The sequence below is a fragment of the Sceloporus occidentalis genome, unplaced genomic scaffold, assembly GCF_023333645.1.
Source record: "Sceloporus occidentalis isolate IW3139 unplaced genomic scaffold, rSceOcc1.0.p SCAF_14, whole genome shotgun sequence".
In the NCBI taxonomy this organism is placed as follows: Eukaryota; Metazoa; Chordata; class Lepidosauria; order Squamata; family Phrynosomatidae; genus Sceloporus; species Sceloporus occidentalis.
The window spans coordinates 11564455-11592046 of NW_028316994.1; the positions used below are offsets into that span (position 1 = coordinate 11564455).

Sequence of the window (27592 nt, forward strand, 5' to 3'; positions counted from 1 at the left end):
GCATATAGCCTTCCCTACCATCTGAACTAAGATCAGAAACAGAAAATGCAGGCCTAGGACTAAAATCTTACATTTCTTTCTCCTGTTTGCCTGATGAAGAAGCCAGTGTGACTTCGAAAGCTTGCAACATGTAATTGTGCATTTTGGTTGGCCCCGTAAAGGCATCATTGTTTTGGATATTATTGGATTCGCGTGCCAAACGGCTTTGCTGCAGATTAATTTAAAGCCAGAATTTTAACCAGGGAGACCAGGAACCGTTTGGAAAGGAAACATAAGTTTATTTTTGCCGCAGCATCCCCAGAGGAAAACTTCCAAATTCTGGGGGCCCGATTCCAAAGCGAACCAAGCTTTTTATAGTTCTTTGAACAAAGAAAACTACAAATCACATTTCATTGGTTACATATAAAATAAACATATCCACCCCATTACATTTCATTGGATGTTCAAATAGTATACCTAACATACATCTCTATCCCTCGTGGGGTCTCCACTGATCAAACTGTTATCTATATGTTTTGTTTCACTGTCTCTAAACTGTCTTTGCAAGACTTCCTTTATTTGGGCTAGAATCTTGAATTAGGAGCCATTTCCAAATTTCTCTGAAGATGCCAGCCACAGATGCTGGAGAAACGTCAGGAATAAACTCTTCTAGAACATGGCCACAGAACCCAAAAAACTCACAACAAACCATTTCCAAATTGTTTTCCATTCCAGAACAGAGGATTTGACATGACCTGAATCCCATCATTCCTGGCAACCTTTGCTCTCAATACATTTTGGTACCATCATTTTCAACTCCTGAGCATAAGTAAAATTCCAATGCAAAACTATGCTCTGCAGTTTGACTGGATCAGGGAGACAGGGGCCTGAGAAGAGAAGTGGAGGCTAGAAGGTCTTGGAGATGTCTCATCCACAGGGTCACCATGAGCTGGGACCAACTCCAGGGCAGTGAACACACACACACATATACACAAAGTGTTTTAATGCTGCAGTGTGGACACTCCCAGCCCTCTTCATGGCCAGGCATCCTCAGAGATGGTTTGGTCAGTTCAGGGTTAAAAAGGATCCCTCTGCTTGCCAGCATTCTTGATCTCTGGCCCAGAAGACCCGCCTCTTGGCTCAGAGTCCTGGAGGGAGGACACAAGGAGGTCTCTTCCGCCTCCGAGAGCTGCTTTGCAAGGGAGAGCTTGGCATCATCAGGTAGACCGGGTCCCCCCACTTCCAAGTCACTTAAGCTCCAGGGCAAACCAGGGTGTCCTCCTTTTCCAGGACGTGTCCTCCATACCCACCTTCTGCCCAGGAGGAGACTCAACATGCCCTCCCTTTTTCAGCATGAAAACTGAAGCATTGATAGGGGAGCCTGGGGAGCCTTTCTGGGTCTTGCCTTGTATTTTGCTGGCACTTTAGGGTGCCTTGTCCTCCTTTTGGAGCGAGGACATCTAATCCTCATAAGCCAGGCTTCTTTTTGTGGCAGAGCGGAAAAGGGAGGGGCATCCTGGGTGGCATCAGGAAGCCCTGATCGTTTTTCTTTTTAAAAGCAACAAAATGCAACAAGGAAATAGATTTGTTTCTTTTTGTTTCCTGGAGAGAAGCAATCGCTTCCTGGTTGGGAGGTGTGTTGTGTGTTGTGTGTGCGTGTGAGAGAGAGAGAGAGAGGGAGGGAGGGAGAGAGAGCTGTATCCGCACTAGGCACTTGCACCGTTTTCATACCGCTTTAATTCTCCTGGCTTTCCATTTGCAGATTGCTGGAGTTTGGCAGCTGCTTGAACTTGTCAAGGAGCTCTAACGCAGCATAGTTCCCAGGGGCAGGGAAGAGAAGGTCCTCCCTGGACTACAAATCCCAGGATTTCATAGGATGGAGCCAGGGCAGTGGGATCAAAGTGCTATAATTGTACAGTGTGGATTCACACACGCAGAGAGATTAAAACCAATTTAAATGGGTAGGGAAGGGGAAAGCATGGTGTAGTGGTTTGAATGTTGGGCTATGACTCTGGAGGCAGGGTTCATCCTCACTCCAGCATAAAAACCCAGCTTTGGGCAAGTCACACTCTCTCAGCCTCTGAGGGAGGCGATGGCAACCCCCATCTGAAGAAACTTGCAAAGAAAACCCTATGATCAGTTTGGTTCGCCTTAGGGTCAGCATAAGTCAAAAATGACTTGGAGGCACCACAATAACAACAGGGAAAAGAGTACAATGCACCATGTTGTCTCATGATATGTTCAAAGTACTACAATAGCCTCAGTGAAGTCCATGTATTGGGAGAAAGGTGGAATATATGAAAATGATAATAATAATAACAACAATAATAATTTTTCATTGGTTTTTTGGGCTCTGTGGCCACGTTCTAGAAGAGTTTATTCCTGACATTTTGCCAGCATCTGTGGCGGGCGTCTTCAGAGAATAAACTCTTCTAGAACATGGCCACATAGCCCCACAAAACCAATGAAAAACTATGGATGCTGGCCATGAAATCCTTCAACTTCACAACAACAACAATAATAGTAATAATAATTTCAGTTCCCAAATAGCTCAGTCCCTTAGGAGTTTATCACACTGGGGCTAATTTTGGCATTAAAGAGAGATTAAAGTGCATTTCAAGCATCCTGCAAATGAAGCGGAAATGGCGAGTAATTGCGCAAATGATTATCACACGCAATTGCGCAAATAAAGTGATATCAGAAATGCCTTGTCGCTGAAATCCCAAAAGTAAAAAGCTGCGCATTAATGCTTCTTTGTGACCACTTTAATGGCAGGTTTTGTGCAACGTTGTGTGAAATTGTTTTGCATAATTATGCGATTTTTCTTGGATAGTCACAGGATAAACTCCTGATCTCCTTCGTGAAGTCCCTGTATTGGGAGAAAGGTGGGATATAAGATGATGATAATAATAATAATAATAATAATAATAATAATAATAATTTTGGTTTCCAAATACCTCAGTCCCTTAGTCATTTTGGTTCAGTACTAAGCCAGGAAAGGAAGCATTTCATCTCTGCTGTTATCTCTGCCAGCTTTTCCTCTTGGCACTCCATTTTTGTTCTTCATATGCAAGGAGGTGCCAGGGATGGCTCAGATTTGGATTGCAAGCCAGCCGCAACAAGAAGCAAACACAATCCAGCCTGGCTTGCCCTTTTGCCTTTAAGAGTGGCTTGTGTTGCTCTTCTTGAATTGTTGCTGTTGCTGTGTGCCTTCAAGTCATTTCTGACTTATGGATACCCTAAGGCCAACCTATAATTGGGAAGGTTCCCCCTCCCCCCGCCAACTTTCTTCAAAGGGGTTTGCCATTGCCATCCTCTGCAGCTGAGAGAGTGTGACTTGCTCAAGGTCACCCAGTGGGCTTACAGAATCATATTCCAATGCTCAAACCACTTCACCACATGGACCATACTCATTGAAAGGTCTCAGGTGTGGAGAGAATGAGCATTAGAGCAGGTAATTGGTAACACCAGTGGTTCTCAAGCTTTGCTCTTCCAGGTGTTTTGGATTTCAACTCCCAGATCCCTGGATATCAGCCAAGCTGCCTGGGTCTTTTGCCAGCTAAACTCCAAAACATCTGGAGGACCAAGAGTTAGCATGTTGGTTGAGATTCAGATTGATGTATTCCTTGAGCCACCAAACAGTGATACCTTTATTGGTCAACCGAAATGCACAATATACTTGTTGCAAGCTTCATTATTTGAATTTGTTGTTAGCTGCCTTTGATTCTTACTTTTTAAAATTCTTTCCATGAATTATTTTAATACTATATATTATTTTTGTATGTTTTTAATTGTACATTGGGCCCTTGGTATCCGCCGGGATTCAGTTCAAGGACCCCCTGTGGATACCAAAATCCATGGATGCTCATGTCCCATTAAATACATAGTAAAATGGAGTCCCTTATATAAAATGGTAAAAACACAGTTTGCTTTTGGAATGTATATATTTTAAAAATATTTTCAAGCTGCGGGTGCTTGAATCGGTGTGTAAAAAAATCCATGGATACCGAGGGCCAACTGTATTGCTTTTTAGTTTGTGAACCGTTTTGTGTCTCAATTGTGGAGGAAAGTAGTATATAAAAACAATAATAATAGAGAGGTTAATAAGGAGGCTTGAGGAAGACTGTGAACTTGGCAACATTGTGCAAATCTATGTTATCCAGGAGACCTTTGGACACGAAGAGGAACACTGTACTTCTAGATACGGATTCTGGCCGCAGGGCGGGGTTCTCTATGGGCACATCTTCTCAGGAACATTTCAGACCTGTACCTTGAAGGTTCAGCTATCATTTAAAAAGATTGGCATCTCTGTTTTTTTAAAACATATTAAGGAGCTACACAGGGAATACAATGTAGACAATATTTTGAAGTAAATATTTGGAACAATAATAGCTTGGAATTTACTTACTTCTAAGTAAATCTACCTAGGAGTAAATAGACTCCCAGCTATTGAGGTTCCAAATATTTACTACCTAGAGAACCAATGTGGTGTAGTGGTTTGAATGTTGGACTACGACTCTGGAGACCAGGGTTTGAATCGGTTCGGTCGTGAAAACCCACTGGGTGATTTTAAGCAAGTCACTCTCTCTCAGCCTCAGGGAAAGGCAATGGCAAACCTCCTCTGAATAAATCTTGCCAAGAAACCCACAGGATAGTGTCACCTTAGGTTCGCCATAAGTTGGAAACAGTGTGAAGGCATGCAACAGAAACACCAAACGTACCTATGATTCTCTTGTGAGGCTGTCCTCTTTTTATTGCATCCTCTCTAGCTAAAAGTCTCTGGATGTGTAGATTTTTCTAAAATTTGTCAAGGATTATATAAACCTAAGAGACATTTGTTCAGGGTAAAAATGCCAGAGTTAGATACCAGGACATAATTCATTAAAATGCATATATATATATATATATATATATATATTAAATTTTTATATTTTTATAAATATTTAAATATTTTAGATTTTTAGATATTGACATGGACTGGTCGTTAAATGTGCTGTTTTATTATTTTTAGTTCATCTGTAGATAACTGTGGTTACTGGGAGGCCTAAAATGTGATTTTAAAAAAGATGGAAATTATTTGAATTTCTATAATTGAACTTGGATGCAGCTTTTCAAATAGCTGCTTCTTTGTGCAGCACAATATTTGTATGTGTTTGCTTTCAAGTTGTTTCCGACTTATGGCGACTGTAGCCAAGGGTCCGTTTAAGGGGAATTTTATTATTGTTCTTATTAGCTCAAATATTGCAAGAGGGGACCGGCTATGACAGCCTGATGAAATCGCCCTCCCGATTTTTATACCAAGAGACCAGGGTATCCCAATAAATAGAGCTGAGACAGACTTTAATAACTAGATGTCTAATTTATTGAAATAGGGGAAACACATTCGCTGCGCATACACTCACTCTCACACACAAGACTCAGGAAAATCAGGGTTGGAGTTTGGAAAAGATTTCAGGCTTTCTAATGGTGATACGTACCAGAATGTAGACTTCCTCTGGGAAGCGAATGGGATGTAGGATTGTGGGGGCAAGTCTGCTCCGCAACCAGGGTTGAGCAGAAGTGCCGGCTACCAAAACAGAAGTCTGACTGACGTGGAGTAAGTAGACCCTTAGAAATGGCGCGCTGAGCGGCCAAAGTCGGGACTTTTTATAGGCGAAATCTCACCGGAGGCAAAGAGATTTACTGGTTGAAACAAAGGTATTTAATTACTTTCTTTTCACCTGGATGTCCCTGTCTGATTTAGTGGTCTTAAGCTGTTCAGACAACAGACTCAAGGAGAGGGCAAGAGCCTCAGGGAAAGCAAACATTTACTCTTCCTGGCTTATGATAATCTTCTTATGCGACTCCCTAGATATGATGATGTGGGTGCCCCCCAGGGGTGGCGTACATGTCTCCTCGCTTCACTGGTAATGGTGGACAGACTTGTTAGGGTCTATCCAGGGGTCATCTAAGGGTTATCATTTATACCAAAATTTATATGAGATGCCATGGGTAACACAGCGACCCTACGGCAAACCTATCCTGGGGTTTTCTTGGCAAGATTTGTTCAGAGGAAGTTTGCCATTGCCTTCTCCTGAGGCTGAGAGAGTGTAACTTGCAGCATCCAGTGGGTTTCATGGTCAAGCCAGGAATTGAAACTTGCATGCTACACAGTGAGTCCTTGTTCCAGGATCCCCTATGTATAACAGAATCCGTGGATGGTCAAGTCCCGTTAAATGTATAACGGCATAGCAAAATGGTGGCCCTGGTATCATATGGCAAAATCAAGGTTTGCTTTTTGGAGTTTATACTTTTTTGGAATATTTTCATGCCATAGATACTTGAATCCGTAGATAAAAAAATCCATGGATAAGAAGGGCCTACTGTACTACAGTTAAATCTGTTTGAGTAGAGTCCTGGTATCCACATTTCATCTTTTCCTTCTAGCCCACAGGTATCCTAGGATTCTGCTTCTTGCTTCCAGAGGTCTATAGATCCCTTTGCTGCTCTCTGTATGGAGAATTCCCTACTTCATGCTTCCTCTCCTGTTTCCCTCACTCTCCAAAGTCTGGAGGAATCCCGGGCCCGACTCCTGCGTCCCATTTCTCCTTCTGCCTCATGGGTAACCAAGTTGAACTCACCCGGCACCCAGAGCCAGCCTGTGCCAGGTCACCAGGGCACAGCTGGTGCTTTGAGTTTCCAGAATTTCAAATATTCTGGCTGGGTCTCCAAACCAGCCCAGGTAAGGTCAAGGCTGTATTTGTGGCACCCATAAGTACTGCTTGTCATTGCAATTATATATTGTTCTGTGTTTCAGTACTATGTGTATTACAGCACATCTTGCTTTATACGTTATGTTTTAATTTATAATAAAAGTAATACAATATGTAACACTATATATTATTATACATAATAAACATTATGATGTTCTTTTGTGTGTGAATGTGTATTTGTTGTCTGGCTTCAAAATGTTACTAATTTACAGCAAACTTGTCAGGGAATTTTCTTGGCAAGATTTGTTCAGAGTGGGTTTGCTGTCACTTTCCTTTGAGGCTGAGAGATTATGGACCTTACCACACAAGCCACTTATCGTGCTGGAATCGTGGCCCAAATGCTTCAGAAGCACAGAGGTGGGATCGCTGGTTGTGCTTCTCAAATGCCATTGAGGCATTTCACTGTTCTTCCGTTGTTGAAGTGTTCCCGTTATTACAGAAATGGCTGCTCCGCAAACAATTTGTTGACAGTGATGCTTCAGAAGTGCGACCGGCAATCCCACCTCTGCTCTTCTGAAGCATTTGGGCCATGATCCTAGTGTGGTAAGTGCCTCATGTGATAAGGTCCATGATTTGCAAAAGGTTACCCAGTGGGTTTCCATGTATGAGTAGAGATTTGAACCCAGTCTCCCAATGTCCTAGTCCAGTACTGAAACCATTATACCATGTTGGCTCTAATAATGTATGTAATATAACCGGTAAGTACTGTGCTTATGTTTTAGGGCCAAAACACAGCAGAAATAATCCAGGTTGAAACCACTTTAACTGTCTTGGCCCAGTTCTAGGGAATCCTGGGAATTATAGTTTGTAGTGATACTAGAGCTCTGTGATAGAGAAGGGTAAATGTCTCACAAAACTACAGTTCCCAGAATTTCCTAGCTTTGAGCCAGGGCAGTTAAAGTGGTGTGAAACTGGATTATTTCTGCAGTTTGTTTTGACCCATAGAGAGCCAGCCTGGTGTTGTGGTTTGAGCGTTGGAATAGACACTGGGAGACCAGGGTTCAAATCCTGGCTGGGTCAAAGAAACCCATTTGTGACCCTGGGCAAATCACACTCTCTCAGCCTCAGTGGAAATTGTTGGCAAATGTCCTTTGAATAAATCCTGCTAAGGATACCTTGTGATAGAGTCAAACTCAACTTGAAGACACATAACAACAAATAAGTATTGCACAACCAATTTTCATTTTAGGTAACAGCTGATTTGGATGTACAGTATACCTACTCCACAAAGTATTTCATGGTCATGCTTATCTTCTTTTAATAATGTAATGCTTTTAATTGTTTGAATTGTTTAATTGTTTTTTAAAACTTGTATTTTGCATGTTTTATAGTGTCTTAACTTGGACTGTTTTAGATTTGTAAGCCGCCTTGCATCCTAGACTAAGACTATATTCTGCAGCATTCCTTTGGGTGGACGTAATAATAATAATAATAATAATAATAATAATAATGATGTTAGATAATCTCTTCGTGAAGCAACCCATTTCTACATCCTTCGTTCTCCAGGGACTGGAGGAATCTAGAGCTCGCCTGTTGCGTCCAATTGCCATCACTGCTCCCAAACTGCCCCCCTTGGAGTCTTCAGGATTGCAATTCCATTTCCATCTGGATCCTCCAGACAATCTTGTTGTCCAGACTTGCCCAGGGTTGCTGCCAGGTTATGAAGCTCAGGAGAACATTCTCAAATCAAGCAGAGAGCTGGAGCAGCTGCAGGTAAGAGTCAGGCTGCAAGTGGATCAGGGACTTGTAAAAGCCATGGCCTATAGCCAAAGTGTCATTTTGGCAACAAGATGTGTGCTGAGGAAAGATTTCAGTTCTGGTGACTTTGATCAGCGAGAGAAGGATGGAAGAGGAAGGAAGAAACAGGACTTCCAACTTTGTGGTGGACAGGGCCTGTCAAAAACATTTGGTATGCTTTCAGTCTGCTTTGGTTTATGGTGAGACCACAGAATGTGAAGTCAAAGGTTTCATGACTGGCATCCAGCCACAGATGCTGGCAAAACAAGAACAAACTCTTCTAGAACATGACCACATAACCCAAAAACCCCACAAAAAATGATAAACCACAGAATCACCAGTGAGTCTCATTTCTTGGTAGCTGATTCTTTTTTTATCGATAGTGCCAGTGTTTGAACCTAGAATCTTCAGTATGCAAAACATACTATGCCATTTTGCTACAGCCCTTCTTCAAGTTATGTATAAATGCAAGTCAAAGGAGCTATAGGAAAGTTTGAGTCTTTACAACAAACCATTGACACCGAATAGCAGAATTCCACACAGCAACATTTTATTGCAAGTTCCACTTTTAATACAGAATAGAGATGTAACTCTTTGCTAATTTCACTCTTGAAGGAAGTAATGCATTATTTTAGCAAATTTCTTCTTGCTGTTAAAAAATCTTGGAAAACTCTGTATTTGTTGAAGATTGTTCACAGTTCCAGACTTTGTGCAGAATTCGTCACAGGAAACTGTATTTTATGCTATCTTCTCTGGAGAAAATGTTTTTTCTTGGGGCGTTAGTCTGCGTACATTTTGCACTTGTTTTGTTTTGGCAGCGAAAAAAGCTGTTCCATTACAGGAAACAGCATTTTCTACTTGGAAAGTCATATGCTGTTTTCTACATAGAAAATGTTGTAACTGGTGTCGTATGCTGGGCAAAATTCACACATTCTGTTTTTTGCATGTAAATAATGATGTGCAAACACTGTGCAGAATAAGTCTTGAACTGTGAAGATTCTCACCAGTTCAGGATTCTCCACATCAAGCCTTCCTGATGTCTTTTGAGCATATATATATATATATATATATATTCAAAAATAATTTTCATCCATGATATGGAATGACTGTGCTAGATGAGACTCAGTTTTGGCTAAGGGACAGTGTGCTTTCTCCCCCTATGCAGTGTCAGAAGGAGGGCACGATGCCGGAGTATGTTCTGACAATACCAGAAGACAAGTTGAAGGTGCCGCAGGAAGAGAGTGACCTCTCAGGAGATGAATTGCCATTGGAGAATGAAGAACAGAGTGTGAAAGAACAAAAAGTAAGAAGCGGTGATGGTAGTAATATAGCCTATTGGTTGAATGGGACTGGTGTCCAAATTTCTCTGAAAACAGAGCTCTCTGACAGAGACAGAGTTATCAATGTCTCACAAAACTACAAATCCCAGAACATTGAGCTATGGCACTTAAACTGCATTAAATTCTGCAGTGAATATGCAGCTTTTTTCAGCATTGAGAGCAGAAGATGATGTCCAGTGTATAGAATCTTGCAATTTTGCTTTTATCCAGAGGGCAGGAGGTATCCCAGTGAGCAGTTTGCAAGGCCCTTTCCCTTTCTCTGACTCTTTCTGTCTCCCTTTTTAAGCTGATGCTTTTGAGCATGGTCTGCTGCTCACTGGTAGAAGGACCAAAATTTGGGAATCCTCCTGGAGAGCTGCAGCAGGCACTGACGCAAGTTTGCAAAAGTCTTGCAGAACGCGAACCTGAATTCATCCTCAAGGTAAGCAGGGCAGGTTCCTGGGCTGCACCCAAAGACTCAGAAAGGGAGTGAGGCATTATGGTTAACTCTGCACCACAGACTGATGTGAGTCTGAGGGAGTGGTCCATGGGGGAAAAAACTTGCATGTTTTTCTTGCTGTCTGCTTTGCTCAGATCACTTAGTTTTCATGGAGATAATTGCAAAGCAGCAATGGATGGAGGTGGCTTTCCAAATGTATTTATTTAATGTATATCCCACCTTTCTCCTGGTGTCATAGCCAAAGCAGTTTACAATATTATAAGTTAAAACATGACAGCTAAAGCATTGTGTAGTACAAATGTTACAGAGCATTAAGCAACATTCATTTAGAACAATTCATTTAACTGCCCTCAAGTGAGCTTCTACTTATGGTGATCCTATGAATGAGAGACCTTGTTAAAAATACAGCACACCCAATAAACAAATATTACTTATTATAACTTATTCTCAAAGTGAATCTGTTTCCTATTATCAAATACTGCTGATTATTAGATTGTACCAAGGCTTCGCTTTATCTAGGCAGTGTTACCCTTTTTAAAAAAAGTTTTAACTGCTGTGTTTTTAATTGTAATGCTTTAATTATTTAATTATTTTTAATTTTTGTGATTCATGTTTTAGTTCTGTCTTTATAAATTATTGTAAGCCACCCTGAATCCCATTTTGGGAGAAAGGTGGGATAGAAATCTAATAAATCCACCAGTTCTTTGGTACATAGTTGGGCAGAAGATTTGTTGAATTTTCTCCCTGTTCTCTGATCTGTTAAGTAATTTATACAAGTGTGTGTCATGGCTCTAGAGCAGATTAGGAGTAAACATGTCCAATTGATACCCTTCTCTTTTTGTAGGGATAACTTTATAGTGCTCATGATTTCTGTTGTTCCTCTCAAACCATGTATGTTTAGAGTATTGGGGTGAGACTTGGGGAACTGGAGTTCTGTTCCCAATAGAACTATAAAACTCACTAGGTAACTTAGAGCATTGTATAAATAAAATATTATTTTAAATGATAATAATACTTTTAAAAAATCACTTCCACTTTTGGGGATGAAAAACCCTCCAGTCTAAAACGAGCCTATGGGTCCCATTTTTAAAAAACCTGAAATTGGTCACTTGTGCTCCTTAGACATCTTGAGAGGTGGGAAAGAAAAACTATTATTATTATTATTAATATTAGTAGTAGTAGTGTTGGATGTGTTTGGCAGTTTTGGGCATTGGTCCCCATGCCGCCCATTAGCTGCACTTTTCCTATCAGTGATGCCCTTCCTTTTTGGAGAACTTGGTTATTTCTTCATCTTCTATGAGCCTTATCACATAGTTGAATCCTGCTCAGAAATGGGATTTTAAAAGTAGAAAAAACCCACAAATGTGGAAGGCTTTTTCAGACACATTTGCAGCAAATAGCAGTAACGTGAAAATGAAGCAAACAGAAAGTGGGCAAAAATGACACCTTTTTACTTTCGGGAAATAAAAGTTCCCGAAAGTAAAAAGGTGCCCCTTTTGTCCACTTTCCATTTGTTTTATTTTTGTGTTATTGCTGTTTGGAAGAAATGTCATCTGAAGAGCCTCCTGCATTTGCACGTCTTTTCTACTTTTAAATCCCGTTTCTGAGCGGGATTCGTCTAGTGTGATAAGGTCCTATGTTTCCTTCTTTCTCTTTCTCTGTCTTTTGTAGGTTGCCCTATACACTCGCCGAGAGCTGAATATCCGGAGCACAGCCAATTTTCTTCTGGCACTGTCTTCCCACATTCTGCTCTGTCGCCCTCACCTCCGCCGCTATTTCTGCCATGCTGTGCAGCTCCCCTCAGACTGGATGGAGGTAGCCAGGATATACCAGGTAGGAGAGCGCTATATATTTCTTAGAGTTACCAAAATAATGGTGTTGTTATTGAGTTGCTTCACTTTCTCCTAGGTTGTATTTGAACTATCTTGTTCTTAATTTCTTGAGATTGCCCCTTCTTTAGTTTTAAATGAGGTTTGCCTTTGTAGTGTTTCTTTCGTGCATTTTATTTTGATTTTCATTTCTTATGTATCCAACGCGAGTTTGACTTAAAAGATTCTGTAGATATTTTAATTTATTAGTCTGTGATAGCTCAACTTTTCCATTTCTTACTCTAATGTTTTTAAATTGGTTTCCAGTCTTCTCTTACTTGATTTACCAATAGATCTCTAATAAGAGCAGTTAAGATGTCAAGATTCATCATATTTTAGGTTGATTCACCACTCTTCTGGAGTTGGTATCTTCTCTATTTTCCAGTTTTTGTCCTGTTGCCAACCCAAGCTGTGGCATTTTTGAGAATCCTTCAGTGGGATACTCCAGCAATAATCCTTCGTCTGCTGTGTCCTGCTGGCCAGGTGGCACCAATCTTTGTTGTTGTTCCCTTGATATTTAGAGCCTTGCAGGAGGAGGAGAAACCCTGGCTCCCATGCCTTCCTGCTTGCGTGCTTCAATGGCAGATAAATTCCGCCAGTTTGATGCTTACCAACTGGCCAAATATAATACCCAGAAAAGCAGAGGGAAAAAACGTTGTCGGCGAAAGACCAAGAAGGTGAGATTTATGTCTTAAACATTTTTCTTAGAGCCTTATCGAATTATTAAACAAACTGACAGGTAAATGAAAAGACAGTGTTTTTTCTCCCTCTGTATGACATTGTTTGCTTTCATTCTTTTCAGGTTGTAACAGCATAGGAGAGGTTCATAAAAATGTCTCATTTGCCAAACTGGAAAAATCTGTTCGCAAAAAATTAATGCTTTTACCACACTCACTCCCACTTTTACAAGCTGAAGAGAACAAACGTCATGCGGAGAAACATGTGTTTTTTTCCCGTTTGTCTGCTGGGTTTGTTTAATAAGCGATAAGGCCATTAAACTCTTGTTTGCTTCTTTAGAGAGGCAAAACTTTGGCTGTTTCCTACCTTATCTTCAGGCTCTTCTGATATTGGGTGAACTGCCTTAATGTCATTGAATGTTCATAGTCATCCTAACTGTTCCATGTAATGAAATATTCTCAGTGTGGGTTCTGTAATGGAAGTGAGTGGCAATTTTGCTGTGCAGAAAAAAACTCCTACAGGCTCTTTAGACAGGGATAAAGTGGACAAGGTAGATTTCAAGTGTAGGACCAAAACAGTTGCAGGGCTGAACTTGAATTTCCCCCCCTGAAATAACTAACTTTAAGTTTTCCCCATGTAAGGTGTGGGTTCAAGTCCCTTAAGAATTTTTGCAGAACAAATTTTTCATTGGGAAAACCTTGTCTTTTTTCCTGTGCTCACACTTACATCTGTTTATCTCTCACCCACCGTTCCCTTGTTAAACCGTTCCATTTTTACCTGCGTCATTCCTAGTAAGTGTTCATTTTCTGTCTTGTGATGATAAGGGATAGAAAGTTCTTGCCAGTGTAGAACATGGAGGCCATACTTACTTACAGCTCTTCCACATTGCAGAAATAAAGCAGTTTCACACTACTTAACTGTCATGCTTCCATCCTGTGGAATTCTGGAATTTGTAGTTTGGTGAGGTATTCAGCCTGGTCTGTCAGAGAGCTCTGGTGCCTCACCAAACTACAAGTCCCAGGATTCTGTAGTATAGAGTCATGGCACTTAAAGTTGTGTTAAACTGCTTTATTTCTGCAGTGTGGATTCAACCTTAGAGAAGCCCATCTGTGACAGCCGACATTTGTTGCATATTTCATACTACAGTGTCTTACGTGTATACACCAAAATTATTTATTTTATGCTCTTGTGTCCTCAGCAAAGACCAGAAGATTCTCGTAAGAATGACCAGAAAAAATCCTCTGGGACTACAAATATATCAAATGCGGAAGCTCTCCAAAAAATTGTAAGCACTTCCTGAGCGAACAGGGGCAGGTGTGGCCTGAAACCCAGATTCATCTCCCACAGCTCTGAAATCCATAAACGTGGATAGTTCAGGGCCAAAGAACAATGAAGCACAGAGTGAGAACTCCAGAGCCCTGGAGGGAGAGTGTGGAGGAGATAGATGGTCACTCAATGTGCATTCAGGCCACTTTCCAAAATTTTGTGAACATGCAAAGCTGGCTTGAGATTTCTCATTTCTCTCTTTGTTTCTCCTGCCACACTACAGTTACAAGAGCACATGTATTCAAAAAAGGAGCGTCCAGCACCCCCCAAAGAACTCTTCTCTCTGAAGGCTTTGATCCAACGGCTTCACATCTCTGAGCCAGCTCAGCATGTGATGAGTCTCCTGGGACGGAGGTGAGACTACTTCTTACATCTGGGGTCCCTCAGGGAGCGATCTTGTCCCCTATGCTATTTAACATTTACATGAAGCCGCTGGGAGAGATCACCCGGAGACACGGGGCGTGGTGTTATCAGTACGCTGATGACACCCAAATAGTCTTCTCTGTGTCTCCAACTGATGCAGTGACTAGGGATGGCATCTCTCCGCCCAATGCCTGTCTGGAGTTGGTAATGGGCTGGATGAGGGAAAATAGACTCAGCCTGAATCCAGAGAAAACGGAAGTACTTGTGATAGGTTCCCCTGGTCCGGGGATGGAAATTTTTCCACCTGTCCTAAATGGGGTCACGCTCCCCGTGAAAGACACAGTTTGCAGTCTGGGTGTACTTCTGGACTCGTCGCTTCACCTGACTTCTCAGGTGGATGCAACAGTTAGAAGTGCCTGTTATCAGCTTTGGCTGATACGCCAGCTGCGACCCTTCCTGGGCCGGGGGGACCTTGAAACAGTGGTACATGCACTGGTAACCTCTTGACTCGACTTCTGTAATGCGCTCTACATGGGCAACCCTTGTACCAAACTCAGAAGCTACAATTGGTCCAGTATATGGCAGCTAGGCTGGTCCCTGGCAACTCCAGAGCCAGCCATATAACACCGGTATTGAAAGATCTTCATTGACTGCCAATCCGCTTCCGGGCGCAATACAAGGTGTTGGTTTTTACCTATAAAGCCCTTAATGGCTTGGGCCCAGGGTACTTGGAGGACCGCCTCTCTCCATATAATCCGCCCTGCACTCTCAGGTCAGGCGGGAAACAACTTTTGAGAGTCCCTGATACGAGATATGTGGTGTCTGCACATAGGGCTTTTTCTGCTTCGGCCCCGCAGACCTGGAACTCTCTGCCTGACGAGCTCCGTTCAGCCCCCTCCCTGGAGTTTTTCAGGAAAAATCTAAAGACTCACCTCTTTCGTCAAGCTTTCCCCCATGTTCCCTAATTCCATTCTTCTTCCCTTGTGTTGCTGTATTGTATTGGATGTAATTGATGCTTTGGTTTTTTATTGCTTTTAACTGTGATTGAATGATGGATATTTTTACTGCTGTACTGTATTGTTTAATGTGGGGGGGATTTCTTTTTATTGGATTTTGTAATTTTGGTCTGTTTTTATTACTGTTGTAAACCGCTGTGATCATGGGAATAGCGGTATACAAATAAAGATTCATTCATTCATTCACTCATGTAAGCTGTCTTCCTGGCCAGTGGTAGCTGTTCCATTTCTGAGGACTCGGGAAAAACAGTCTGCACGTTCTTTAGAGGGGGAAAAGATCTCCAACCAAAAGAGTTAGGTCCAAAACACACTGCAGAAATAATCCAGTCTGAGACCACTTTAACAGCCCTGGCTCAGTGCTAGGAAATTCTGGGAATTGTATTTTATTGTGGCATCGAGCTCTCTGACAAAGAAGACTAAATGTCTCACAAAACTACAGTTCCCAGAATTCCCTAGCATTGATCCAGGGCAGTTAAAGCCATCTCAAACTGGATTATTTTTGCAGTGTTTTTGGACCATAGTTTTGTGGCGGCCTGGGGCTAATTCTAGAGTTCCAGAATGCGCAGCATCCGCACGCTCCGGAACTCTAACATGTGATGGCGGCACCATCTTTAGGCACCGCCTTCCACACAGCATGTGTATCGATGATGTCACTCGCATGCCATGTCAAAACAGTGCGGCATGTGCGTGACATCACCGCGACGTCCCAGGGCGCTTACGGCACCTTGGCAGCATCGCTGGAAGAAGCTCCATTTTGGAGCTCCTTTTTGCTGCGGATCGTTGCCGCGGCCATGCGGTTCTTTCTTCCAGTCTGTATCAGGCCTTGGTCAACTTTTTCAGAGCCATGCATCTACAAAAGCAAATGCTACAACTTTTTTCACACAGTTAGTCTCAAAGGTGCTACAAGATCCTTTGTATACTGAAATTCCAGCCTAGCATGGCTATGTCTCTGACTTCTTTTTTGTGGGATAGAATCCTATCCCTGTTCTTTTCATGTTATTTTCCCCTCTGGAATAAATTTTCTGTTGAAGACTGAGTGCCTGGGAACACATCCATGCTGTTAAGTGACGCATACCTGTACCTGCATTTCAGAGTTCACCACTATGTCTGCTTGAGATTTGGCTGCTGCTCCACCAGCAGAGCACAACCTACCTTCCTTTTAATTTTTAACACTTTTCTCTCCATTCCCCCAATTCCTTTTCCAGGTACCCTTCAGATTTACATGCCTTCTCCCGTAGTCGCCTCCCAGGGCCCTGGGACTCGCGTCTTGCTGGCACTCGCATGAAACTGCCGAAACCAAACACCTGGGATCGAGAACTGAGCCAGCGTGGGAACTATGCCATGGTCTGGGAAGACCTGATTGGTAAGTGTCACGGTCAAGAGATTTGAAGATTTTATCTTATTGCGCTGCTCAAGCCACCTGTTGGAAATTGATGTCACAATGATGTTAGCCTGCGATGATCCCAAATGGCATTTGTAGCCTTTCAAGAAAACAGGTTTTGAAGGAATCTGTGCAATCTAACTTTCACCCAGTCATTGTTGCAATGAAGGCATATGATGCCTTTCCTAGGGTATGTTAAAGAAATATCCATTTTCCACTGTGGCAAATTCATGTCTTTATTTTTAAAGTGAAAATCCTTCAAATTTCAAATGACAAGAAGTAATATCTATAAGGAAGAAACAGCATCTACAGAACAAAGCACTTATATAAAGGTGCAAAAGTTTCATAAATACAGTATTGGGAGGAAAAAAGCAGAAAGAAGTGGAAATATCCAATAAAACCTGAAATGAGAGGCTAACGGTGCATTTAAAAAGAAATCATGCCACAGACTAGCCCAATGCAAAACAAAATTGGCAATTTGGTATGGCCTTCTTCAGGGAAACGGAATTTGAGAATCAAATTTCAGGGATTTTTTTTTTAAAAAATCGTTTGCAAAGCATGTGGCTGGCAAACTATAATTTGGGTATCAAACTGCACAATTTCTGCAGATCCAGAATTCTTCTCACCTTCGCATAGAGTTCTGACTAAGGCACAAAAACATACCCGTGGTTCTCCTTCGCAGGTGGCGGGAAGCTACCCTTTATGGCCATGCTGAGAAACCTCCGCAACATTCTGAGGTCTGGAGTGAGCGAGAGATGCCATAAACGCCTGCTGAAGCGCCTGGAGGACAAAGTAAGGCCCTTGTGTGTGTCTGTTTTTATAAAGCCAAGGTGAGAGATTTCCACAGTTGAGCTCAGGATTGTCTATTCTGCTTGGCAGAAAAAGGTCTTCCCCTCTACTTCTCCCTGGACCTTTTAATTGGAGGTGCTGGGTATTTTTTTTTTAGCTGTATTCCATGCAAAGCATGTGCTCTGTTACCAAGTTATGGCCTTTTACTGATGGCAGTCACTAAGCAGTGTAATGTTTTGCTCATCTGTCTTATATATATACCCTTCTGTAATAATAAAAGAGGATGCAAACATATGCAATGGTTAGGAACATCTGCCATCTAGTAACTGAAGCTGGTACTACAGCCTCAATACATAGAGACACATTAAAATTACTAGTACATTTTAGAGTCATAACTGTAAAGCTTTGAAACAAAGGGGCAAAACAGACCAATAAGAAGAACTGACTTGGGGCTGCAGTGGGGGCATGGTGACCGCATGCCCCGACTTTGCCCCCAAGCCAGAGTCCCTCTGCCCGTCTGAACAGTATAGGAACGCTCCTGGCTGCAGTGATTAGACTCCGCATACTGCAAGAGTGGAGAAGAGCCATGGCAGTGGTGAAAGGGGCACTGTTTGCTGGCACAAAAAGGAGCGGCTTTCTGCCGCTCCTTTTTGCGCTGAGAAAAAGCCAAATTGGGGTTGCAACATGCAGTTGCCACGGCCCCAATCTAGCACATAAAGGGCCATCTGTTTTTGGCCATAGACCCCAGAACCACAGTATGCTAAAGAGATTTAAAGGATATGCTTAGGAAATTCTGGGGTTATTTGATTTGGAAACATACTAGTAATTTTAATGTGTGTCAAGCCTGTAGTACCAGTTTTAATCACTAGGTGACAAATGTTCCTAACCATTGCATAGGTTTGCAATTGGTATATTTTGCAAAAGGGATGGAAAGATTTTTTACAAAACTGAACAGCAAATGAAAAAGATGAGGATAATTCAGTACAACAAGACTCTTTGTAGTTTAGGACTTACTCTGCATACAGAAACCCATATAGCTTTTTGTGCAGAAATGAGGGCAGTTGTGCCCACAATAAGAATTCTATCCCCCAAATAAAATTTACCTTCAGCCCTCAAATTTCTAGTGTTGCACAGAGTGAGATGTAGAAAATCCTTCACTCCTAGAACTCTTCTGTTTGCTGTGCTCACTTTCTCTTCAGCACATGGCCTACCCCCTTTCTTTAGATACCTAAACTGCTATTTCTAAATGTCCAACTGAAGTTTTAAGTTACTGCAATGCAAGAAATTTGGGGACTGAAGGGAATTTTAATGGAGGGGGAGTTAACACCCTTCTTTTGCCTTCTCCCATAGCGACATCTCTGGACTAACAAACAGAACCCATGAGCTATCTGAAGGATGGGCAATACAGCACATATTTCTCTGTGTTAGCCTCTTCTCCTTCACACCCTCCTGATAGCTTCTTTATATACCAAAGTTTTTCCTCTACATTCTTCTACCTACATACTTGCATTTTATCATACTACAATAATGAACATCTAGGTAATTTTATTTTGTCATCTGCTTTTATGTTGCTTGCTGCTTCTTTGTCCTTGACAGGAATCTGTGATCCGCAGCAAACAGCTCCCATTTCGCTTCCTTGCAGCCTACAAGGTCCTTTGGGGGCTGGAGAAAGACCTCAGAGAGAAAGGTGAACCCTCTGGAGTCAGATTTCTTGTTTGATTTTTGGTGTTCTTCTGTTACATTATTGTAAAAAAAATTGTTTGAGTCAATTTGTGGCTCAGTAACGTTAGTAGTATCAGTGTTTCTTTAACCAGGAGTTACTAAACTTTGGTCCTCCAGGTCTTTCAGGCTTCAGAATTACCAGCCAGTTTGACTGCTGTTCAGGGATTCTGGGAGTTGAAGTCCAAAACACCTAGAGGACCAAAGTTTGGGAGCCACTGTCTTAAGTTATCTGAGATGGGGGATTGGCAGTGTGGTTTTTCCAATGGTATGCCAGTGCCATATTTGTTCTCGTTGACTACAATTGTGTCTTTCTGTCCTGGAAACCCCTGGAACTGGCAGCTGATGGCTTATGGGCCACCATATTGGGTAGTACCTCTAATGGCTTTATTTTAAAAGGAAATACAGCATGTGTTGTGGTTCTTAAACTAAACACCATGCACATAGAACGTACCTTTACAGTTTGAAAAGGTCTGGCTTTTTCCTCAACAACAGGCTTCCAAAGTGGTTGGTGGTCAGGAGGATTTTTTTAAAAAACTGGATTTATTATCTGTATGCAAATAAGCATGAAGGCCCAAATGGAGGGGGAAATATTCTCTCATTTAGTGATATGCTTACTTATTGTTCATCCACATTTTTTGCGATACCATGGGAGGAGGAGGAAAGAGAAAGACAATGAGAAATTGGAAATAAGATGATGAGAATGAATAGATGTGAAGGGAGGTTGACTGTTTAAGGGTGGGCCAAGTGCAGCTCATAAGCTGCATGTTACTGTTCTGGGCACCCAATGGTTATTTTTCGTCTCTAGGCATCAGGGCATTTTGCCATATTTTTGGCCCTCTTTAACCATTTTAGGACCAGGCTTTTGTTAAAACAAAAAGTCAACAGGAAATGAGATCCTGATAACACTCTGTTGTAAAAAAAAAAAAAGACCTCTCCTAAAATGGCCCAAGGGGCTAAAAATCTGGCAAAAATGCTCCCAGGGGACATTGGCAGCAAAGAAATTGTTACCTGTGTAGTTTAAGGTGGTCAGATCTCAGGGCTTGGCCCTGTGTCTTCAGGTTTCATGCGCCCCCTGTAAGGTGGCTTGAGGTGGGAATGTGACTTTTGGCTGGACTGAGCATTTGTTTCCCTCCTCTGACTGCAGATACACCCTTCCCAACAGTGGGTAAGATCATCCAACAGATCCTGAATCAATTTGGCCTAGGTTTACCTGGGAAACCCATCAGAACTTGGACTGGTCAAGATTTGCGTCAATGCATGCAGATCCCAATGATTGCCAACTTGGTGATGTTGAAGAAGAAAAAACTACGCAAGGCCAGGTGAGGATGGCACAGTAGTGGCTTTTGTAAACCTATAAGCAGCAGAAGGGTTTGAGGACAGCAGTGTATGTGCATGTCCTTGTATACACACACACACACTTGTGTGTGTGCTTACCTGCACCAGAAGATCAATCTAGTCCCTCTTCCTGTATTCCCATCCTAGCTTTTCCTCCACACTGAACTGAGCAAATAAGGGAGGGCTGGCCCAGTCACTAACAACCACAACCACGGCTGAAATCCTGTTGGTTACTCACAACCACAGTAGAATCTTTGAATCAACTGTTGAATGGTGAGTCAATGCATAGACTATATATTTATTGGATTTATATCCCACCTTTTCCAAAATGAGATTCTTTAAACCCAGTTGATTCAATAGCTCTACTATAGTTAGGAGTAACAGTAGGATTTAGGCCAATAAAGATAACAACAACAACAACAACAACAACAACAACAACTTATATCCTGCCTTTTCCCAATATGGGGACTCAAGATAGCTTACAAAATGTTAAAACCAACATACACAAACATCAGTAAGATAAGTGTGTAAAAGTTATTTTAAAATACAGTTAAATAATTTTTAGAATTAAAATCAGTCTATGAAAGCTGATGCTGCCAGTTTCTTTCTTTCAGTTAGTCTCAAAGGTGCTACAAAATCTCTCTACATACTGATCTTAAAACCATTCCACTGGCTACCAATTAGCTTCCGGGCAAAGTACAAAGTGTTGGTTATTTCATTTAAAGCTCTATGCGGTTTGGGTCTAGGTTACCCTCAGATCCTCTGGGAAATGTTTGTTCCAAGTTGCCAGGTCTAGACTGGCAACGGTTTCCCAGAGGGCTTTTCATCTGCTGCTCCCAAACCATGGAATGATCTGCCGTAGCTGATATGACAGCTGAAAACAGCATTAAAGAAATATCTTTTAATGCTGTAAGCCACCCCTATTGCGATGCACAGAGGGGCAGGATAAAAATTATTCTTATTCTTATTCTTCTTATTCTTCTTATTATTTTCTGGCAGCCTACCCAGTCAATTTTAAATTAATTTTTAATTGTATATGTTCCCTTATGAATGCATTTTAATTGTTTTATTGTATTTATTTTAACTATGCATTTGTATTTTTAATTGTATTTGTGTTTTAACATGCTATTCTTCATCTCGAGGAGACGTGGGGGGAAATGAAATATTAATATTATTATTAGTAGTATTAATATTAATCTGTGTGTATTCCTCTCCCCATGTTTCTTTCATCACAGATGTGTGTATTACAGCCAAGACATCCTGGAGCGTTACCGCCAAGCTCTAGAGACCGCAATCCACATTTCTGTCCGGCATAATTTGCCCCCAATTCCTGGCCGCACCCTTATTTTGATTTCATGTGCCCAGGAGATGTACAGCACATACATGAGAGCCAAGGAACTCTGCTGCCCAGGTGGTGCCCATGAGTACAGGACCAGCAAACCCCCGACGGTTTGTAAAATAAAAAAAGCTACTGAATAACAATCTCTCCCCTTTTATTTTACTGTATTTGGTGTGTGTGATGGAGCGACAGAGAGATTAAGCAAACCAATATCATTTCTGTCATATGTATGTGCGTGTGCATGTGTGTGCAATTAACAAACAGAATAAAAAATGCAGTTGTCCCTCCCTTTTTGCGGACTTGGAGTCCGCAGTCTCACTCTTCGCGGGAGGGACAAGTGAGGAGGGACAAAATGGCAGCGCACAACCACACACGACCCTGCATGTGCACCTTGGGTGCTCATGCCATTATTTTCAGAGACTCGAATATTTGCGAGTCACCATTTTCATGGAGGGGAGGGCTACTGTATAACATGAGCAAAAAGTTTCAGCTTTTGCCTTCTTTAGTTGTTAAAGATGAAACTCAGCTCCTGTGGAGTTTTTGTGTCCATCATCAGTTGCATTATAGTTAAGGTATATCCAGAAGGCCCCAGATTCTGCCTGAGTTTGGAAGCTAAGTGGGGTCAGGCCTGGTTAGTACTTGGCGACTGATAAAAAATACCAGGTATTGCAACTTGCAGGCTATATTTCAGATGAATATTCGAGTATTGCTTGCTCAGGAAGTTGACAAGTGATTTGAAGGTTGTTGTTGTGTGCCTTTGAGTTATTTCTCTAAACCCTAAAGTGAACATATGACAGGGTTTTCTTGGCAATATTTGTTCAGAGGGGGTTTGCTTTTGTCTCTTTCTGAGGCTGAGAGGGTGTAAGTTGCCCAAGGCCATTCAGGCTTTCCTTTGGCTTATTGGAGATTTGAGCCCTGGGTTTCCTGAGCCATAATCCAATGCTCAAACCACTACACCATAGTGACTCTCTATGTCTAGTTACCATTCCCTCTCCTACTAACCAGTCTTGCTTCTTCACCTAAATAAGAAACTGCATTTATATCCATTCAGATCCTTGGTACAACTTGTCTAGCTGTAAGAACGGACCTCAAAGGAACTAGAGCCTTATGTCTCTCTTTAAATTAATTATTTCTCTCCAGAAACTGGAGGTGGCCATGTTGTTAGGCTCCATGGTGTACTCAGCTGCCGAGGAAGCCCAGCTCCTTCTCTGTGACCAGTACAAAGTCTTGGAACCTGTTGCTATGACAGGCTCTGTGCTGAAGGACGTGCAAACCCTAAAAAGTCTGGTAAGATGTGAAATTGGGGGACTGTGTGGATCATCTTCCCAGGCTGAGGGTATGACAGTTTTAACCCTCTCAGGGTTTTTGGGGTGAGAATGGATAAAGTTATAGCAATAGCAATGGCATTTACATTTCTATACCGCTTATCAGTGAACTCAGGTTTACAATCTATAAGCCGGTTGCCCCCAACCAGTTGGGTACTCATTTTACCGAACTATAAAAGGATGGAAGGCTGAGTCAACCTTGGAGCCCTGGGATCGAACTCACAACCTTGTGGCTGCACTACCAGCATTTAACCACTGCATCACCAGGGTATAATCCCTCTCTCAAATTTAAGAAAGGAAAATGATGAGGAAATTGATTATTGATTCTCCCTTCCCCCTCCATATAGAGGGAAGAAAAGAGATTTCACCCAAACATTAGGAAAAATGTCTTGACTGTAAGAGCTACTTGACAGTAAAACAGACTGCCTTGGAGGGTGGTGGACTCTCCTTCTTTGGTCCTTAGACAGAGATTGGGTCACCATCTCTCAGGAGTGATATAGTTGTGAATCCTTGCATGGCGGGGGGCTGAACCATATGACCCTTGTGACCCTTCCAGCTCTGCAATTCCATTGTTACTTTATTGCTTGCCCAGTAGCTGTGCCAGTCCCACCAGGTGTACATCTCCACTGGGTGCACACCTCCCTGGGTTGTCACCCAGTGCAGTCCACACTCCTTGCATCCCCCTAGTGATGCCTTTGCCCCAAAGGGGCACAAAAATAACCCTGGCAGCCATACCGATCCCCTTCCTGACTTAAAGGAACATACATGTGTACAAACATTAAAGATTTGTCCAAAACATTTTTAATACATTGTAATACATCTGATCAAAAAAGGGGTAGCCACACCCTCATCATATGGCAGAGGGAAGCACCATCTGTATTATTTAGCCAACATTTAGATGAAGTAGTTGATTGCTTTCTCAAAAGATGCAGTGGTGTCCAGTATACCTGAAACATCCGTTTTTTGCTCAGCCAAACAGTTTTAAATCTAAAGAGGTTTCAGATATTGAAGCAGTAAAACATTTCATCAGGATGTTGTGTATGTCTTTGTGTGTGTGCACATTTGCACTGTATAGAGATTCTGTGCTACCTCTCTGTTCCTTTTACTTCTAGGGGATACCTTGCTTGGATGAGAGGAAACGCACAGCCAGTGACTTTGTCATGGACCTCCTCATCCAGCGGCAGCATGTGAGTCTTCAGGGGGTTTGCAGTTTTTACATCAATTAACCATTGCTGCCTTGTTAGGAAGGCCACCTAACAAGGGGAATCTTTGTAAATCAAATAGTCAGTAGTCATGTGATTAACCATCTAAGATTTCTTTAGTTGGGCAGTAGCCCTAGCAATTAAAAGCTGGGAGATTTATTGAATCTAAGTGCTTTTTTCCTAAATAGACGTTTTTGCAGCCAAATTATTTGGAGGGGGATTGCTGGGGGCTTCAGTAGAATGAGGGTCTTAAAAGATGCAGTGGACTTCCTCCCTCTGGGCACACAATCCCCACCTTTTCCATAGGCTATGTTGGTTAAGGCTGATGGGAATTGCAGTTCAACAGTTCCCATCAGCCTCACAACTGCACTTCACCCATAACTGATCTCAGTCCCAAGCTTGGAAATGTTCCTTTTTTTGAACTACAACTCACCAGATCTTTAGAGAACTGTAATCTAAAAAAGTAATGCTCCCATTCTCGGATAAGATTATAGATTGCAGGTTAATGGGGGTGGAATGGTGCCAGTTAATGGGGAAGGCCTTGTAGGAATGTGATGAAAAACACGATCTGTATTCTCTGATATTCTATTAATATATATTTAGGTGATGACTCTGGTTTTCTGGCAGCATTTTCAAATTTCTTGCACGTTCGTGAACCCACTCAGTTTATTCTTCGCATTCCAGGTGGACACGATCCTATTGCTCAGCAATCACCCCGAGAGTCTTCATGGCTCATGCCTCTGGCTCTATCGCGACCGAGTGTCTCCACGCTGCCTCTTTGTGAATGTTTGTGCCCAAGCAGTGTGAGTAGGAAGCAATCTAGCTGGATTAGCCCAAGTCACAGAACAAGATAGCTCTCATCCCTCTCTCACTCCCATTGTATGCACAGAAGCCAAGTAGTTGTTGTTGTTATGTGTTTTCAAGCCATTTCTGATTTACGGCAACTCTGAGGCAAACCTGTCATGGGGTTTTCTTGTCAAGTTTCTTCAGAGGGGTTTGCCATTGCCATCCTCTTGAGGCTGAGAGTACAGGGACACCCAGTGGGTTTACATGGCCAAGGCAGGATCTAAATTCTGGTCTCCAGCATCATAGTTGATCATTCAGATCACTACACCACACTGGCTCAAGTCTGCACTGGCTATAGGATCACATCTTCCACTGCAGCTGAAAAGAGTGGTTCACTTTAAGTCAGTGGTTCCCAAACTTTGGTGCTCCAGATATTTTGGATTTCATCTTCCTAAAATCCTGTTGGCCAGGCTAACTGTGGTTTCAGATATACAAAACATCTGGAAGACCAAAGTTTGGGAATCTCTGCTTTAAGGAGTTCTGAGCAATCTGGGTGATACACAGCTGTTTTTCTCATCATCTTGCTGCCATCTCCAAAAATCTGCTGCCTGAGGCTGCAGCTTCACTCTGCATAATGTGAGTGTGATGAAATAATGTAATGAAGATGCTATTCATAATGTAATGTTATTCATCATGTATTCATTATGCTATTCATAATGTAATGAAGCTGCTTTGCTATAGTGTCAGCTCAGGGCTTTGGACACCATTATTTGGACTTCTTGTCCACTTTTGTTTAGAAACTTAGCCTGGGTTTCCATATTTTAAAAAAATATCTTATAACTTACTAAGTGTTCTTTCCATCCCCTCTCCCCCATATTTCTATTTCAGGGGATTAAGGACATTCGGTTGCCGAAATGAGGTGGTGATGGGTGGATTCAGTGAACAGGTACTCAGGTGAGTCCCAGGCATGTTTAGTTGGGTGAAAATAAATATGGAGAACCTCCTTGTTCAATCACAATGTATACTTGCTTTCAATGGAAGGACAGTGTCACAGTGAGCTTTAAGGTCCAGAAGAGGGTTTTTTGTTTTGTTTGTTTTTTTGCATGAGCTCTGATAGCTGGTGGCTACTAGATCTTGAAGAAGAAGTTTGGCACAGTTGAAATGAAGCCAGCAAAGTAGTAGTAAAGGGTGGTGTTTGTGCATTTTGCAGTTGATAGGAGGTGCAGATATACACTTATTTATTTATTTTTAAATCTTTGGCAGATTCATGGCGGAATGTGGTGACTCTCGACTCCTAGAGCATGTTGGGAAGGTTGATGAGATCCATGGCCTACCCAAGCAGTGGGACATCATGGTGGCTAAGAAGGAAACAGGGGTTGTGTCTTTGATACCTGCCCCCAAGACCAGGTGATCATGATGGAAAGGGGGACTGGGTGGGCTTTATCTGAAAAAGGGTGTTGGGTTTTGACTCCTGGTTTTTTCCCCTTCAGGTGGTGCTCAGTGAGAATTTTTGTCTCCTCCACCTTTCGGGATATGCATGGAGAACGCGACCTGCTGATCCGCTCTGTCTTCCCTGAGCTACGGGCACGGGCAGCCCAGTTCTGCCTGGCAATTGAAGATATTGACCTGCGCTGGGGGATCACTGAACACGAGAGCCAGCGGAACAGGTATGAGGCTAGAAGGATAGAACATGGTGACTGTATGGGTCAGGAATTCGGTAAAGAGGAGTGCTGAAGAACAGGGAGACAACATGCTTTGTGTGTGTGTTGGGAGTGAGATGCATTATTAACAAGATAGATAGAGAGAGAGAGAGAGAGAGAGAGAGAGAGAGAGCTGGCATCCCACATCTTCGTGGATTAGAGCTCCCACCATCCCTCTCATTGGTCATGCTGGCTAGGAATGATGGGAGCCCCACAAGATCCTGAAGATGACACCGATTCCCCACTCCAACTAGTAAATTTATGCATATTAAAGACAATTTGTTCTGTAAGGTATAAGGAAATTGTCAGCTGACAAAATTTCCACAGTCTGCATCCACAGGATGGGATCCTCTAACATCCAGTGAAATCCTGACCTTACACTAGTAATTTTTGAACTAGGTTGGCGTCTTTTGTTCTGAAGAGGTGACAGAGCAAATGAGATCAGTGTCAAAGTGTTGCCTATGTACTTAGAAAAGAGTTGGGAATTATGTGGCTTTCCAGATGTTACTGAAGTT

The 27592-nt window shown here is 42.2% G+C and overlaps 1 protein-coding gene across 3 annotated transcripts in view; it reads left to right on the forward strand.

Annotated features, from left to right (window-relative positions):
* Positions 1-1155: 1155 nt before the first annotated feature.
* TEP1 (telomerase associated protein 1) overlaps positions 1156-27592 on the forward strand; it is a 56091-nt gene continuing 29654 nt past the window's right edge. For 2 of the 3 annotated variants that reach the window (XM_089481244.1, XM_089481246.1), the window contains exons 1-20: positions 1156-1200; positions 6406-6700; positions 8238-8444; positions 9634-9771; positions 10095-10229; positions 11919-12080; positions 12637-12792; positions 13992-14078; positions 14343-14473; positions 16704-16861; positions 17562-17671; positions 19265-19355; positions 20535-20709; positions 21961-22174; positions 23205-23351; positions 24502-24576; positions 25276-25394; positions 26266-26331; positions 26641-26784; positions 26868-27044. In XM_089481244.1, coding sequence (XP_089337370.1) covers positions 6473-6700; positions 8238-8444; positions 9634-9771; positions 10095-10229; positions 11919-12080; positions 12637-12792; positions 13992-14078; positions 14343-14473; positions 16704-16861; positions 17562-17671; positions 19265-19355; positions 20535-20709; positions 21961-22174; positions 23205-23351; positions 24502-24576; positions 25276-25394; positions 26266-26331; positions 26641-26784; positions 26868-27044 — 2720 coding nt within the window. In that variant the 5' untranslated portion in view covers positions 1156-1200; positions 6406-6472. The remainder of the gene's footprint in view (positions 1201-6405; positions 6701-8237; positions 8445-9633; positions 9772-10094; positions 10230-11918; positions 12081-12636; positions 12793-13991; positions 14079-14342; positions 14474-16703; positions 16862-17561; positions 17672-19264; positions 19356-20534; positions 20710-21960; positions 22175-23204; positions 23352-24501; positions 24577-25275; positions 25395-26265; positions 26332-26640; positions 26785-26867; positions 27045-27592) is intronic. The other variant, XM_089481245.1, reaches the window with a different exon arrangement.